This window comes from Perca fluviatilis, chromosome 1, assembly GCF_010015445.1.
Source record: "Perca fluviatilis chromosome 1, GENO_Pfluv_1.0, whole genome shotgun sequence".
Taxonomy (NCBI): Eukaryota; Metazoa; Chordata; class Actinopteri; order Perciformes; family Percidae; genus Perca; species Perca fluviatilis.
The window spans coordinates 36,281,104-36,293,751 of NC_053112.1; the positions used below are offsets into that span (position 1 = coordinate 36,281,104).

The 12,648-nt window shown below is 41.1% G+C and overlaps 1 protein-coding gene, 1 long non-coding RNA gene and 3 other non-coding genes across 5 annotated transcripts in view; all 5 read right to left on the minus strand.

The window, feature by feature from the left end:
- Window positions 1–462: 462 nt before the first annotated feature.
- On the minus strand, window positions 463–3,158 carry LOC120548049. Its single transcript, XR_005637139.1, has 7 exons — window positions 2,729–3,158; window positions 2,038–2,161; window positions 1,652–1,747; window positions 1,329–1,449; window positions 1,031–1,128; window positions 764–835; window positions 463–640 (listed from the first exon to the last, which is right to left on the minus strand). It is a non-coding gene; the product is annotated as an uncharacterized LOC120548049 (long non-coding RNA).
- On the minus strand, window positions 904–992 carry LOC120569597. Its single transcript, XR_005640907.1, has one exon. It is a non-coding gene; the product is annotated as a small nucleolar RNA SNORD60 (small nucleolar RNA).
- LOC120569600 lies at window positions 1,202–1,290 on the minus strand. The gene has a single exon (XR_005640908.1). It is a non-coding gene; the product is annotated as a small nucleolar RNA SNORD60 (small nucleolar RNA).
- LOC120569596 lies at window positions 1,524–1,613 on the minus strand. The gene has a single exon (XR_005640906.1). It is a non-coding gene; the product is annotated as a small nucleolar RNA SNORD60 (small nucleolar RNA).
- A 4,596-nt stretch (window positions 3,159–7,754) lies between the features above and the next one.
- Window positions 7,755–12,648, minus strand: part of LOC120560033 (caskin-1-like) — a 37,989-nt gene continuing 33,095 nt past the window's right edge. The window contains 1 exon segment of the mRNA XM_039802139.1: window positions 7,755–9,121. Within this exon segment, the coding sequence (XP_039658073.1) occupies window positions 9,025–9,121 (97 nt within the window). The 3' untranslated portion in view covers window positions 7,755–9,024.

The following is a 12,648-nucleotide window of genomic DNA, read 5'->3' on the forward strand; positions in this document are numbered from 1 at the left end:
TGTTTTTAGGTGCAATTGTGTAGCGCTACATAATTCTCTAATACTCGGTGTAACACTGCTTTCAAATGGCACAATCTTTGAGCCAAATGTCAGAATATTTGGACCTCCCAAATTGAAGCTAGTTAGACAGCTAGATTAAAGTTGTCCTACTTTTGTCTAGTCATAATGGAAATACATCCCTCTAATAACTCACATTTGCAACTTGAAATTGATGTAGATAATGGAAATATACCCTCAAAATGAATGTCAAATTGCTGATTGTGCTGTCAAATTGTGATCACACATCTTAAGATAAGCATGTCTGGCCAAATGGACCATACAACTAAAATCTTTTAAGTTAGTCTTTACTAGCAAGTAGACTAACTGCCTTTATAAACCACATTATGGTTAATATGCAATACTGGGCAAAACTACATAAAATAAATAACAGTACCACAGTTTAGTACAACAGACCAGTGAGAGAATAGTTAACTGAATTATGTTTATTCAACAAATACAAGTTGACAGTTCGATGCAATAGCTTGATTATCCAAAACACCATTATTTTCTATTTATTAAACGGTCGTTTCTTCATTCAGGTTTGTTGCATCGGCTTGGTGGAACCAGTTTTCTGGCCAGTGATGCTTTTGATTTAAGACACCTGAAAAGAGACAAATACAGTCAGACTGGAACAATCTGACGACAAACAGAAATATGATCATTGTAGCCTCAAAAGTTAAAATGTAGAGCTGAGAGCTCCCGTACACGCAACAAACAGACATACCGTTAAAATAAAACTAGATCACATCAGCAGGATCACAGTTACTTCCCCCATTTGTCAAGTCATGAAATCGATCTGTAAAAGAGAAATCAGTTTTAATTCACATAAACCATAAACATGTACATACTGGATGTCTACTGCAGGAGCCTCAGAATAAAGTTAGAATCAGGAGCTGGAGTACAGCTCTCATAGTAGGTGTCAGAAAAGTTATTTGATTTTGTCATCACAGGCTACAAGTTATTCAAATGCATAAAGACTGCAGGGACTCACCAGCTCTCAGACCCAGCGAGGTCAGTGGTCAATAAGAGATTTGATCTCAGGACCATCTTCAGCACAGCCGCATCAGAGCTTTGTCTTCTTATTCTCACCTGTAACAGTAGGAGGGAAAAGTTAGTGAAAATTGACAATTATGAGGCGAAGACTGAACTAATACTAACTACTGAGCCTCAGAATAAAGTTAGAATCAGGAGCTGGACTACAGCTCTCATAGTAGGTGTCAGAAAAGTTATTTGATTTTGTCATCACAGGCTTCAAGTTATTCAGATGCCGACATACTGCAGGGACTCACCAACTCTCAGACCCAGCGAGGTCCTGGTTAATAAGAGACTTGATCTCAGGACCATCAGAAACACAGCGGCCTCACATCTTTGTCCAGCCAGCTCGGACATTTTCAGTCTTCACATTCTTACCTGTAACCGTGAGGGAAAACGTTAGTGAAAATGGACAATTATGATGAGAAAACTGCACTGATATACTGTTAACTGAGCCTCAGAATAAAGATAGAATCAGGAGCTGAAGTACAGCTCTCATAGTAGGTGTCAGAAAAGTTATTTGATTTTTGTCATCACAGGCTACACATTATGCAAATGCATAAAGACTGCAGGGACTCACCAGCTCTCAAACCCAGCGAGATGCTGGTCTTCCGACTGCTGAAACACAGCAGCATCCATCCCTCAGTCGCCCCACGCTCACCTGCACCAGATTCGACTGTAAAGCAAAAATCAGACCAAGGATTACATACTTACAATTTTTTGTTGTTGGGTTTTTAAAATGAGAAGCTGTCGTTGAGCTCTCATAAGGTGTAGGAAAAAGGTAGTGTGGCATTACTGGCTGTGAAACACATTGAAGATTACATGTGGGTTGATGTCAAAACCCATTTACTTTTTTGATATACAAGACATGTGGGGAAGTCACCAGGACACTATATATTAAGGAATAACAGTACATCTTATCCTTTAATTTATTAATATTGCACATCATTATGCAGATTAACTCACATCTGCTTTTATCCAGTGGAGGCCATCTTTAAGGCAAATTTCTTTTCAGTTTCTTCATCTCAACTTTGACTTAATGCAAGTCATCCAGGCAGGCATCAGCTCCAGCAGGCCTCCATGTGGCGAACTAGAAAAATGGAAGAAAAAGGCAAGGGGCATGAATAAATTCCAGCAACATTTGAGCCATTTCAATATTTCATTTCCACACAACTTGGACAATAAGCACATGCTTTTAAGTCCCTGTTCCCAAACTCCCATGTTCAACCTATTACAGTAACCTTCATCAAAAGTCACGATTTTAATAGTTTACTGCAATTCAGACAAAACGGTTTCAGGTAAGATCAATTAACGCAATGTGGGGGGAACAACTTCGACCGATTCAAAAGGCCATTATTCAACACCACATTCTTATGCGAGAAAATTCAACTAAGTTAGGGTTGAAATGTGAGACGCGACCTAGAAAAGACTTGTGGATAAATGTAGGAATAAAGTTAGATTCCTTATTAAAATATTCTATAATACTCCAAATCCTTACATATATTTTGTTTTCCACCGTTTTTTTATAAGTGGAAACACCACGTGGTAGCTCTGGCCCTTGCAGAACCTTTGCACACGTCTTGCCGTTCAGACCAACGTGGTAACTTAGCTAAGTTAGCATACAAGGTCCTCCTTATGTTAGCAACACAATACTCACCGGTCAGACTTCTTTAGGATAAACTGGCCCGCTCGGTTTGTCTTTGCTGCCCGCGGTAACGTTAACATTTGGAAAAACCGCTGAAGAGTGAAATGAGGGTTCATCTCTCCTACCGGGCGTGCTGCATGCTGAGGACTGACGCACCAGAGGCGAGGAGGAGAAGATGAACATATACGGCTTCCGTCTAACGGAAATCCCTCCCCTTTCTGATGCCTTTCTGGCCTGGCTAGCTAGCTAGCTAGTTAGCTAACGTTACACATAGCTAGCTAACTGTCAGCTACATCCGTTCGTCGGACTTTTTGAAAAGAGGACAAATAGTTAGAGGATTTTCAGACCATATAATTTGCTTATTTGGCCCTCGTTAATGTACTGGACGCTATTATCTGAACAACTAGTCGTTTTAACAAAGATAAAACAACTATGATTTTGTTAGCATTGAACAAAACAGCTACCGTAAATGTTCTTCTTCGTGTAAAATAAGTGCAGTTTAGACGCTCCTAGTTCGTATTACTGCCCTCCTCAGGACGTCACTTTAACAACCACGTGCTTCATTTCCAAGAGTGTATGGCTGGACTCCATTCATTTTTTCACCCTGAAACTGAAAACTACTTTTGCGATCAAGTGATGGTTCTCGTTTTGGCCTGATTTACTTGATATTGCCCCGAACTCCTAAGTCTGACAATCTCTTGTAGTAAAATGTTCCTATTATATTTGTTACATTCTAGTAAAACATGCTTAACAGTTTCAGAACTCAAACACTCGAAGCCCAGTAGGCTAATTTTCCTAAAGGCTAAAGGACTGAGTCAGCCCACAGTGGCCGAGCCTCAGCCTATAGATTTGAACAGAATCCTTCGCTATAACAATAGCTGGCTTTTTAAACCTGTGGTTGCAGAGAATAGTGTCACCCTTGCTTCTCATTTTCCCATACCATAAATCTAAAGTCCAGACACAGAAGTGATATGAAAAGCATGGTAGTTGCAGTTTTTGAATGCTAGCAAAATTAATAGTCATTGTATGTTGGTTGAAAATGGGGAAATGTTGATTTATTTATTTATTTACAGTAGTGTGTAGCAATTTGCTAAGAAAATGAACAATAGAAAATGCCAGTATAATATTCAGCACTTGGCTTATCTGGATAGCTTTGAAACCCTGAACCCAAATAAATAAAAAAGAGAGAGAGACCCGCAGACTGGCAGTCTGATCAGCTTCATGTAGCTACATTCATCTTTCTCACATTTGTAGAGAGCTTTGCTGCTGACAGGTGCAGACAACCCTTTACACAACTATTTCAAAGGCTACAAATTTAAACCCCTCAAAACAACATTTTCTTAATCCAGGGTAAACTAAGTGTTAGTGTTCAATCAATGGCGGGTCTGGTATTTTGTTTTAGCAGGATTTGGGGATAAAACACCATTCTATGTAGGCCTACATATTGGCCCATAGCCTTTTTCACAAGTACACATTTCATGTAAAAATATCTCAACTTCAGACAAAGATAGCCTCCTGGAGGCAGGGTATTTTAACGATAGCGATTTGTAACGTGATAGCCTGAAAATGCTTGTGGGTATTAACTGTCAACTGCAGGATATTGTAACAAGTCTGCTGGATATGCAATAATATGATGACACCCCTGCCCATATGCTTTTATGTGTACTTTTGATCTGGGGAAGTTTTTTTGTGGTTTGGGTTAGGCCCTTTACTTCCAATTTTATAACTACTGAGGGAGGTCCAATGTCCCCCAGCAGTAACTGGTTACCAACCAAAACCTATTCTGTTTTCAAAGGATTTAAAAAGCCACTCATTTTTTATTTTATTTACTCATTCATTTAATTGTTCAATTATATTTACTGTAAATATTACGGATGTTATTTCAAAGCCTTCTCTACACTTGAAAATAAATCCTTTTTAATTTATTTAGTTTGTTTTTTTATGCCTAAACTGTCAACTGTCATGTTAAATATTTAGTCTAAATAATATTGGAGTTATCCTTGAAAAGTAAGTGTACACTGTAAACCCAAATTTAGTTGTAATTCAACTTTTTAGTGGTCACTACTTGTTCTTTCATGTTTTGTTAAAAACCATAGGCATTACTAAATCACATTAGGTGTTTGTAATAATCATCTTAAGTATGCAGTGCACAGATCTTATTAAAAGTGCAGTGTGTGAACGTGTTTAGTTGTTCATTATTAAAATCTGTGTTGCCCATTCACGAACTTTCTTTTTCATGAATATTTACCACCACCATCAATTCCAAGTATTCCTTTTGGCTTGAACGCTCCATATTCATGCTCCATCTTGAAATACGTTAGCCAGTAAGGGACATACAGGACATACTGCTCCGCGTTTTGCGTTTTCGCTGTCACATGATAAACTCGCAGGTGCTGCTAATGCTGCTAATAGGTATCGTAGCTTCCCGGCCCCGGCAACTTTGAAGAAGGAAACATGGAGGACCACACGCATTCAAAATCCAAATTTCAGGAGCAGGAGTCTTCTTCTTCGCCCAGAAAAAGAAAAAGGATATTGAAAAGAGCAAGAGACCGGCTTTTTCAAGGGTGAAGGTTATAGCTGTAATACGTACTTTGAACTGCGTGGTGCGAGAGAGTTGATTGCGATATATGATCTCAACCATAGACGGTATATTATTAGACGGTATATTATTAATATACCGTCTATGATGCCAACGCTAGATAGGAAAAATGCATGGGATGGGATGCATAATTACAATCTATGCATTGTCATCCTTTCTGTTTTACTGGAATGAATGTGTTGAATACATTCTTCCTAACACTATACTGTCATAAAGAAAAAAACATATTTATAGGTTTGAATTCTTATAATTTTGATAAGTAGAGCCTAATGTTTCAAGTAACATATGTTTACTAATGATTGCTAGTAATAACTACTTATATGAACTTGATTTATCTACTGCATCAAACTACCAGTCTCTGCTAATACAACTTGACCTGTTCAATTTCACCTTGTCTAAAAACATAAACGGTTTAAGGCAACGGGTTTCCACGCCAATTTCTAGTAAAGTCAACAAATTTGGGATAACAGTGTAATATTTGTAGAATGTAAACTCCTCATTTCATTTCATTAGGAAATGTAGGGCCAAGGAGGAGGTGCAGAAAGTGATGGGAAGACTGCAACATCAACAAGTTGTGGGCATGGTACAGACAGGGCAGGCAGGCCTCGGATTTTTACGATCCACCCATCCTATGGTCCAAGGCAAGTAGGAAGGAGAGGAAGGATCTTGTTGTCGCAGAGGTCACCAGGATTGAGGAGGAGGAGCTCAGAGTGAGGTCTGTCAGGCTGTAAAACAGCACTGACACAGGGTCGGCTCAGATGGCGGCACGACCAAGTGCTCAGGAAGCTGGCAGAGGTGCTGGAGAAAAGTCAGCAGGAAGCAAACATCCAGAGTCCATCAGAGAGCCGATGCAGGATCCACTTCCTCAGGCAGGCGGAACCCGCAAGGCATACCAGCAAGAGACCACCCGCCAAGCTATTAACACCGGGGGCGGTGTGGAAGATGGAAGTGGACCTGGTTAAGCAGCTCCAGTTCCCACAGGAGATATGCAGCACCACCTTAAGACCAGACGTGGTGCTGTGGTCTGCAGCTGTGAAGTCAGCAATACTGATCGAGCTGACAGTGCCATGGGAGGAGGGTCTGGAAGCAGCCTACGAGAGAAAGAAGGCGAAGTGTGCAGATCTGGTCGCGGAGTGCAGAGAAAGTGGATGGAGTGTGAGGCTGTACCCGGTGGAGGTGGGAGCCAGAGGCTTTGTGGGCAGATCAACATCACGTCTGCTCAAGGACCTGGGACTACGTGGAGCCACACTGAGCAGATCCACTAAAGAGCTCGCTGAGGAAACTGAGAAAGCAAGCCACTGGCTCTGGCTGAAACGACAAGACAAGACTTGGGGAGTAACATCTAATTAGGTTTTGCTGAAGGGGGTGTCAGGGAGACGTCCCTGTTCACTGCCCCCGCCACCAGGAGATGTTCTGGGCTAAGGGGCGAAACGTCAATGAGCGGTGGTCCCCAGCTGAAGACCCTGCAGCAAAACCTTGCGGTATGCGGTCAGGTTTAGGCCTGCCTCAGGGAAGAGGACGCCCCTGCCATGCATAGTCCACCACAGGCACCGTTGGAGGTGCGACAGGCCAAAAGCCCAGCAGAAAGAACACCTTGCTGTAATGAATGAACATTATTTGAATGTTTTTTCACCCAACCCAACCTCACTAAATCTACTGTGACTGAATAGAAAAATGTTGAGGCTAAGAGTGCAATTCATGTAAAACAGAGGTTGGTGAAGACAACAAATACAAATAGTTATTGTCAATTCCTTAGCAAATTAGATCTAACAGAACCAGGCTTAAACATGTCGTGTAAGGTTTAATTTATACATTTATTTTGATCACAGCTGTACAGGAATGCATCATCACAGCAGAAACACAACCTTAACCCAACCATGGCACAACAGCCGTCACAACACATCCAGAACTCAACCATAAATTTATGTACAGGCTCAATCAGCTCACCACAATTCTCAAGTCTATAATTATCATCATTATTTTTATTCACATAGAACCATCTGTCTCTCAAATATATCTTTGTTTTCAAAGAGCATAAAAATACAATTGGACTCTTCATTGGGATGAACACTGGTGGTTGATCCACCGTCTGGCCTACGTGGGGGACCACTGAAAACTGGGGAGCCGAGGAGGAGCAGAGCAAATTTATTACAGCTTACAGGGGGGAGGGGTGGGGGTGGGGGTGGGGGGCTTATACGGGCTCATACAAGGTTTCTCAATGGTTGCAGGAGGACTGCAGACAGGTTGATGGATTCAGGGGGATCGTATAGGACTCTACCTATGAGCTACTAGGAGCGAGGGTTTGTAAGAAAAAACATTAACATGTTGGAGTGGAAAACAAGAAAAAACAACAAATAATTTTGAATATATAAAAGAACACTACCAAGGCACAGAGAGATGCAGACTTAACAAAACGGACACAGAAGGAGACAAAAAGGGCGGGGAGAGACAAGATGGAAGGTGGACAGATTAGAGGCAGTTTCACTAACCAACACTAGAGAGAGCTCTAACAGCTCAAATACCCAGGTATATTATAAACTATGTATGTAACTGGATGTACTATATAAAGCATTGAAATATAGGATTATCTTTTAAAAACACTGTTCACTGCAGCAGGACAAAGGGATACACCGCATGAGTGTGCTTCTATATATGTGTCTTTGCATGTAAATGTGTAAGTGTGTATGCAAATGTGTAAATTCATTTCCAAGCAAGCCTCCATAGATGGAGCTAAACACCAACAAAGCGGAACACCAGCGAGATTAAAACCAATGTAATGTAATGTGTGTGTGTGTGTGTGTGTGTGTTTGTGTGCGAGTGTCTCAAAATTCATGGACACACATCTATATTGTCATTCTGATCGTTAGAATAGCTACTGTACGAGTGGGAGGACATTGACATGAGCATCAGCAGGGACTACACACACTCGTAACGACAACAACGGCAGCAACAATAATAACAACAACAGTAACAACAACAACAATATGAAGAGAGACAACACACAGGTCAGGAAGTCCGGCTAACCGCAATCCTCCACTCATACAGAAGAGAAATAGAGGCTACGATTCATCGGGAAAAATGCATCCTTTTGACATCGCAGGAGTGGGACAGACTCAGAAAGCGGCCTGTCTCTCCATGTGCTTTTAAAAACTCTCTCTGGTATCTCATCTGTATGCATCTTGTCTATCTATCTATCTAGCTATCTATCTGTCTGCCTGTCTGTCTGTTTATCAGTCAGTTTATGTGCTTTTTTTTGTTGTTGCAAGCAATATGCTTATCTGTCTGCCTCCCTGTCTGTCTGACTGAGTTAGCATCTCTGTCAGAGTCTGTAGAGATAAAAGGATGAGGAAAATGATTGTGCTTCTGGTTCCACACAGCCGTCTGAGGCTGGGCGGCGGCGACAACTCGCTGGGGCTGCAGAGGTCAGAGGTTGTGTGGGAGCGGCCTCCTCGCATTGGTAGGCGTACTAGAGCTACTGCGCCAGACGAAGAGGACGCCCTCCTCGGTATACTGTACAAGGCTACATGAGAAGCGCTCACGCAAGAGGGACACATGCTCAAACACACACACACACACACACACACGCACACACACACACTCTCAGAGCGCCAGCGTCGAGCCTTGGGAGAGTTTTCTTAATACACCTACACATGAGGGGGGGGGGCTGGGGGTGGGGAGGCCTTGTTGGAGATGAGACGTGGGCGGGAGATCAGTCAAGCATCGCATCCAGCTGGTCTGCCAAGTCGTCAAACATGGTGCCGATGTCGTCCAAGATGGAGACTGTGGACTTTTTGCTAGAAAGAGAGCTGGGAGATGGATAGCAAAAGAAGGAAGAGTTTAGCTGATAGTGAGGCAGACACAGCACAGTCACGGTAATAGTTTAGAGCTGGTTTTGGAGCCCCCCCCCCCCCACTGTTACTTAGCATTTTATGGATCTCTTAATGATTCATGATAACCCCAATGTTCCTCAACATAAATACAACATTATCTAAGTTGTTATGTGGATCTTGTTAGCAAACCGTTGCTTTCAGCAGTTATGGAGCAACATTAGCATTCATTTGCAGTCATGTTTCTGGCCACCTGGCAAATATAAGTCAAATAACCACACTCTTTTAGATCTGCTTTTGGTCTCTACCAGCCCCTGAGGGAAATATCTTGCTCTTAAGCAGCTTAATGCTTCACTATGTTCCCCAGCTGGTTTGATAATTTTGTCTGTCTGTTATTTGGTGCTGGGCGGGTATAGTGTACGGTGAGCTTTTAAGGTGCTTACACACCAACCAGACGGCCGACCCTCGGCAGAAAAGCCAGTGGAAATGATCAATCGCGTCCTCAAGGTCCAAAAACAGAAATCAGAACACACTGAGGCGACACCGACTTGAGAAACGTAATACGCCTCCATAACAGCAGACGGCGCTACTCGGTATTGTTGCCCAAGAAATGAAAACCAGCAGCTGATTGGACGAATGCGTCACATGGGTTTGTTTTCTCCGGAAATTCAAAGCCAGACTGTCATGTCACCGTTCAGAATACGATCTCATGTTGTACTAAAATAGTTTACTGAAACATGTTTCTGAAAACATTGTAAGTGAGAAATAGGCCATGCGGTTCCTGAATCTGTCTTCATTTCAGATCAACAAAGGTCAGTTTAAAAGATTTTAGTCCTAGTGTGTCCACACCTTTAGAGCTTTGAAGCTAAAAACATCTGCCTGTTGCATGAACGACGGAAAAATTAAACCACTTCACATGAAATCAAAACCCCCTTTTTGATTTTAGTCATGGTCTTCATCACAAGTCCTACTGCCGCTGCTTCACATTAGAAACATGAGTGTTAAGCAGACACAGGAAATGCAATGTGTTTGTTTGATTGTGCTGTAAACGGACCCCCCGTTGCTCTTCTGTTGTATTTCTGAGAAATTAGCTGCTCAAAGTATATTAACCCTTGTGTTGTCCTTCGGGTCCCAGTGACCCGAAGGACAACACAAGGGTTATGTACTTCCGTTTACTTTGTTGAGAATTGCTCTCTAAACAAGGGTTAATACAGCACCTTAGTTCTTGTTTGTACAGCATTTTGGTCAGCTTAAACTGTTTAAATGTGTTCTAGAAATAAACTTTACTTACTTACTTTACAAGAAACAGGGTTTAGAGAGCAATTCTCAACAAAGTAAAGGGAAGTACATCATCCTTGTGTGGTCCTTCGGGTCACTGGGACCCGAAGGACCACACAAGGGTTAAAACAGCCTTGCTGTTACCACAGTAATCAAGGGTTTGGCCAAATTAACCAAGTTTACGTCATGGCAATCGGTTATAAATACCCCATCGGCCAACCCTGTTTTGACGTAAGACTTTAAATACTACAGTACACATCAGCCCTAGCAACCGTTGCTATGGCACAGAGGGCCAGCCAGAGGCTCAGAGCGGTGGAACATTTAGAACAGTTCGTCGTTTCAAATGGGAACAAAACACTGCACTACTGACCCAGAATTAGAAAGTGATTTATAACGCTGGATGTTTTTCAGGGTTCTACAAAGTGTAAACTTTAGATTCAGCTGCATTAACCTCAGTGAATGATTTGTGGGCGCTGTAATGGGCTTCTCTCATTCAAGGAACACTGCAACATTTGAAAAAAATATGCTTAATTCACTTTCTTACTGAGATGAGGGTTAAAATAGTTGTGTGTAAGCACAGGTTTTGGTAGAGGTCTCTTTTCTTGCCATTGTCACTGAATCACAGCTGTATTTCCCCCGAACAACAGTTATAGTAGGGGACTCTCCTGAAACCACAAATTCTTGTTTTACACTTCTGCTTTAAAGGTTATATTTGTCACATCCACAAACAATATGTGTTACGAAATGCAAAGTGGCATACTCATGACGGCCCACCTAATAGACAGTGTGAAAAAAGAAATAGAAATGATAGCAATTCTAAGACAAAAAAATAGAAATTGATGTGAAATGTACATACCAGAAACTATACAATGAAATTGTATCGGCTACACGGGTGCAAATGCAAATGTGCAGGGCAATGCATGGATAGAATGTGTAAATTAATGAGTTTTTCAGTTGTTAGTAATTGTAGCTACAGGCTGCCCCCACACACTTTTAGTCATTATGTTAAGCTAGACTAACCACGTCCTGACATTAGAGTGGTATCGATCTTCTCATTTCCAACTCGGAAAGTGAATAGGCATATTTCCCAAAATGTTGTAATATTTCATTAAGATGTTATGGAGTATTATGTCAATCCAAGCCTTGGATGCAGAGGTGTCAAGTAACGGAGTACAAATACTTCGTTACCTTACTTAAGTAGAAATTTTGGGTATCTATACTTTACTGGAGTAATTATTTTACAGCAGACTTTTTACTTCTACTCATTACATTTTCACGCAATTATCTGTACTTTCTACTCCTTACCTTTTAAAAATAGCCTCCTTACTCCTATTTCAGTTCGGCTTGTTTTCATTCCGACTTGTCATCGTTCAGAAAAACACACACAAAAAAAAAAACTATCCAGATAAATCGCGGCATCCAGACAGAGTGAATTTGATTTTGGTTGGATGAGAAGTATAAACTACGGTGGCCGGGAAGTGCAATGCAACATTACAAAGAATGAAACACTTTTACAAAGCTCGAGACAAATTTACATTTTGGAAAACAAATTTACATTTTGGAAAACAAATTTACATTTTGGAAAACAAAATAACATTTTAGAAAACAAATTTACATTTTGGAAAACAAAATAACATTTTAGAAAACAAATTTACATTTTGGAAAACAAAATAACATTTTCGAAAACAAATTTACGTTTTAGAAAACAAATTTACATTTTGGAAAACAAAATAACATTTTCGAAAACAAATTTACGTTTTAGAAAACAAATTTACATTGAAAAAAAAAATAACATTTTAGAAAACAAATTTACATTTTAGAAAACAAATTTACATTTTAGAAAACAAATTAACAAGATGCAAAACACTTTTACCAGTCCCGAAACAAATTTACAAATGACAGATTCTTCACGGAAAGGGAATGTACCACATACCGGAAGTGATGAGGTGTTGTTGGTGAGCGCAGTCAATTTGTGTTGTTGTGAGTGAGTATATGGCGTGAATGAAGTTTATGGTGACTTTACGTGTGGTCGGTGTTTGGAGTTTTTATATGACGCGGACCTGACGGAAACATTGGAAAAACAGGGAACGTATCGACAGCCGCGGCCGGATCGAAGCTACAGCAGGGGGGCAGCTGAGTCCGTCTGCAGCTGCAGGACCTGGAGCTCACTGCCCATTCCTGGGAGCCAAAACCGACACCACGCAGCTGGAGACCCAGGCCGTATTGCT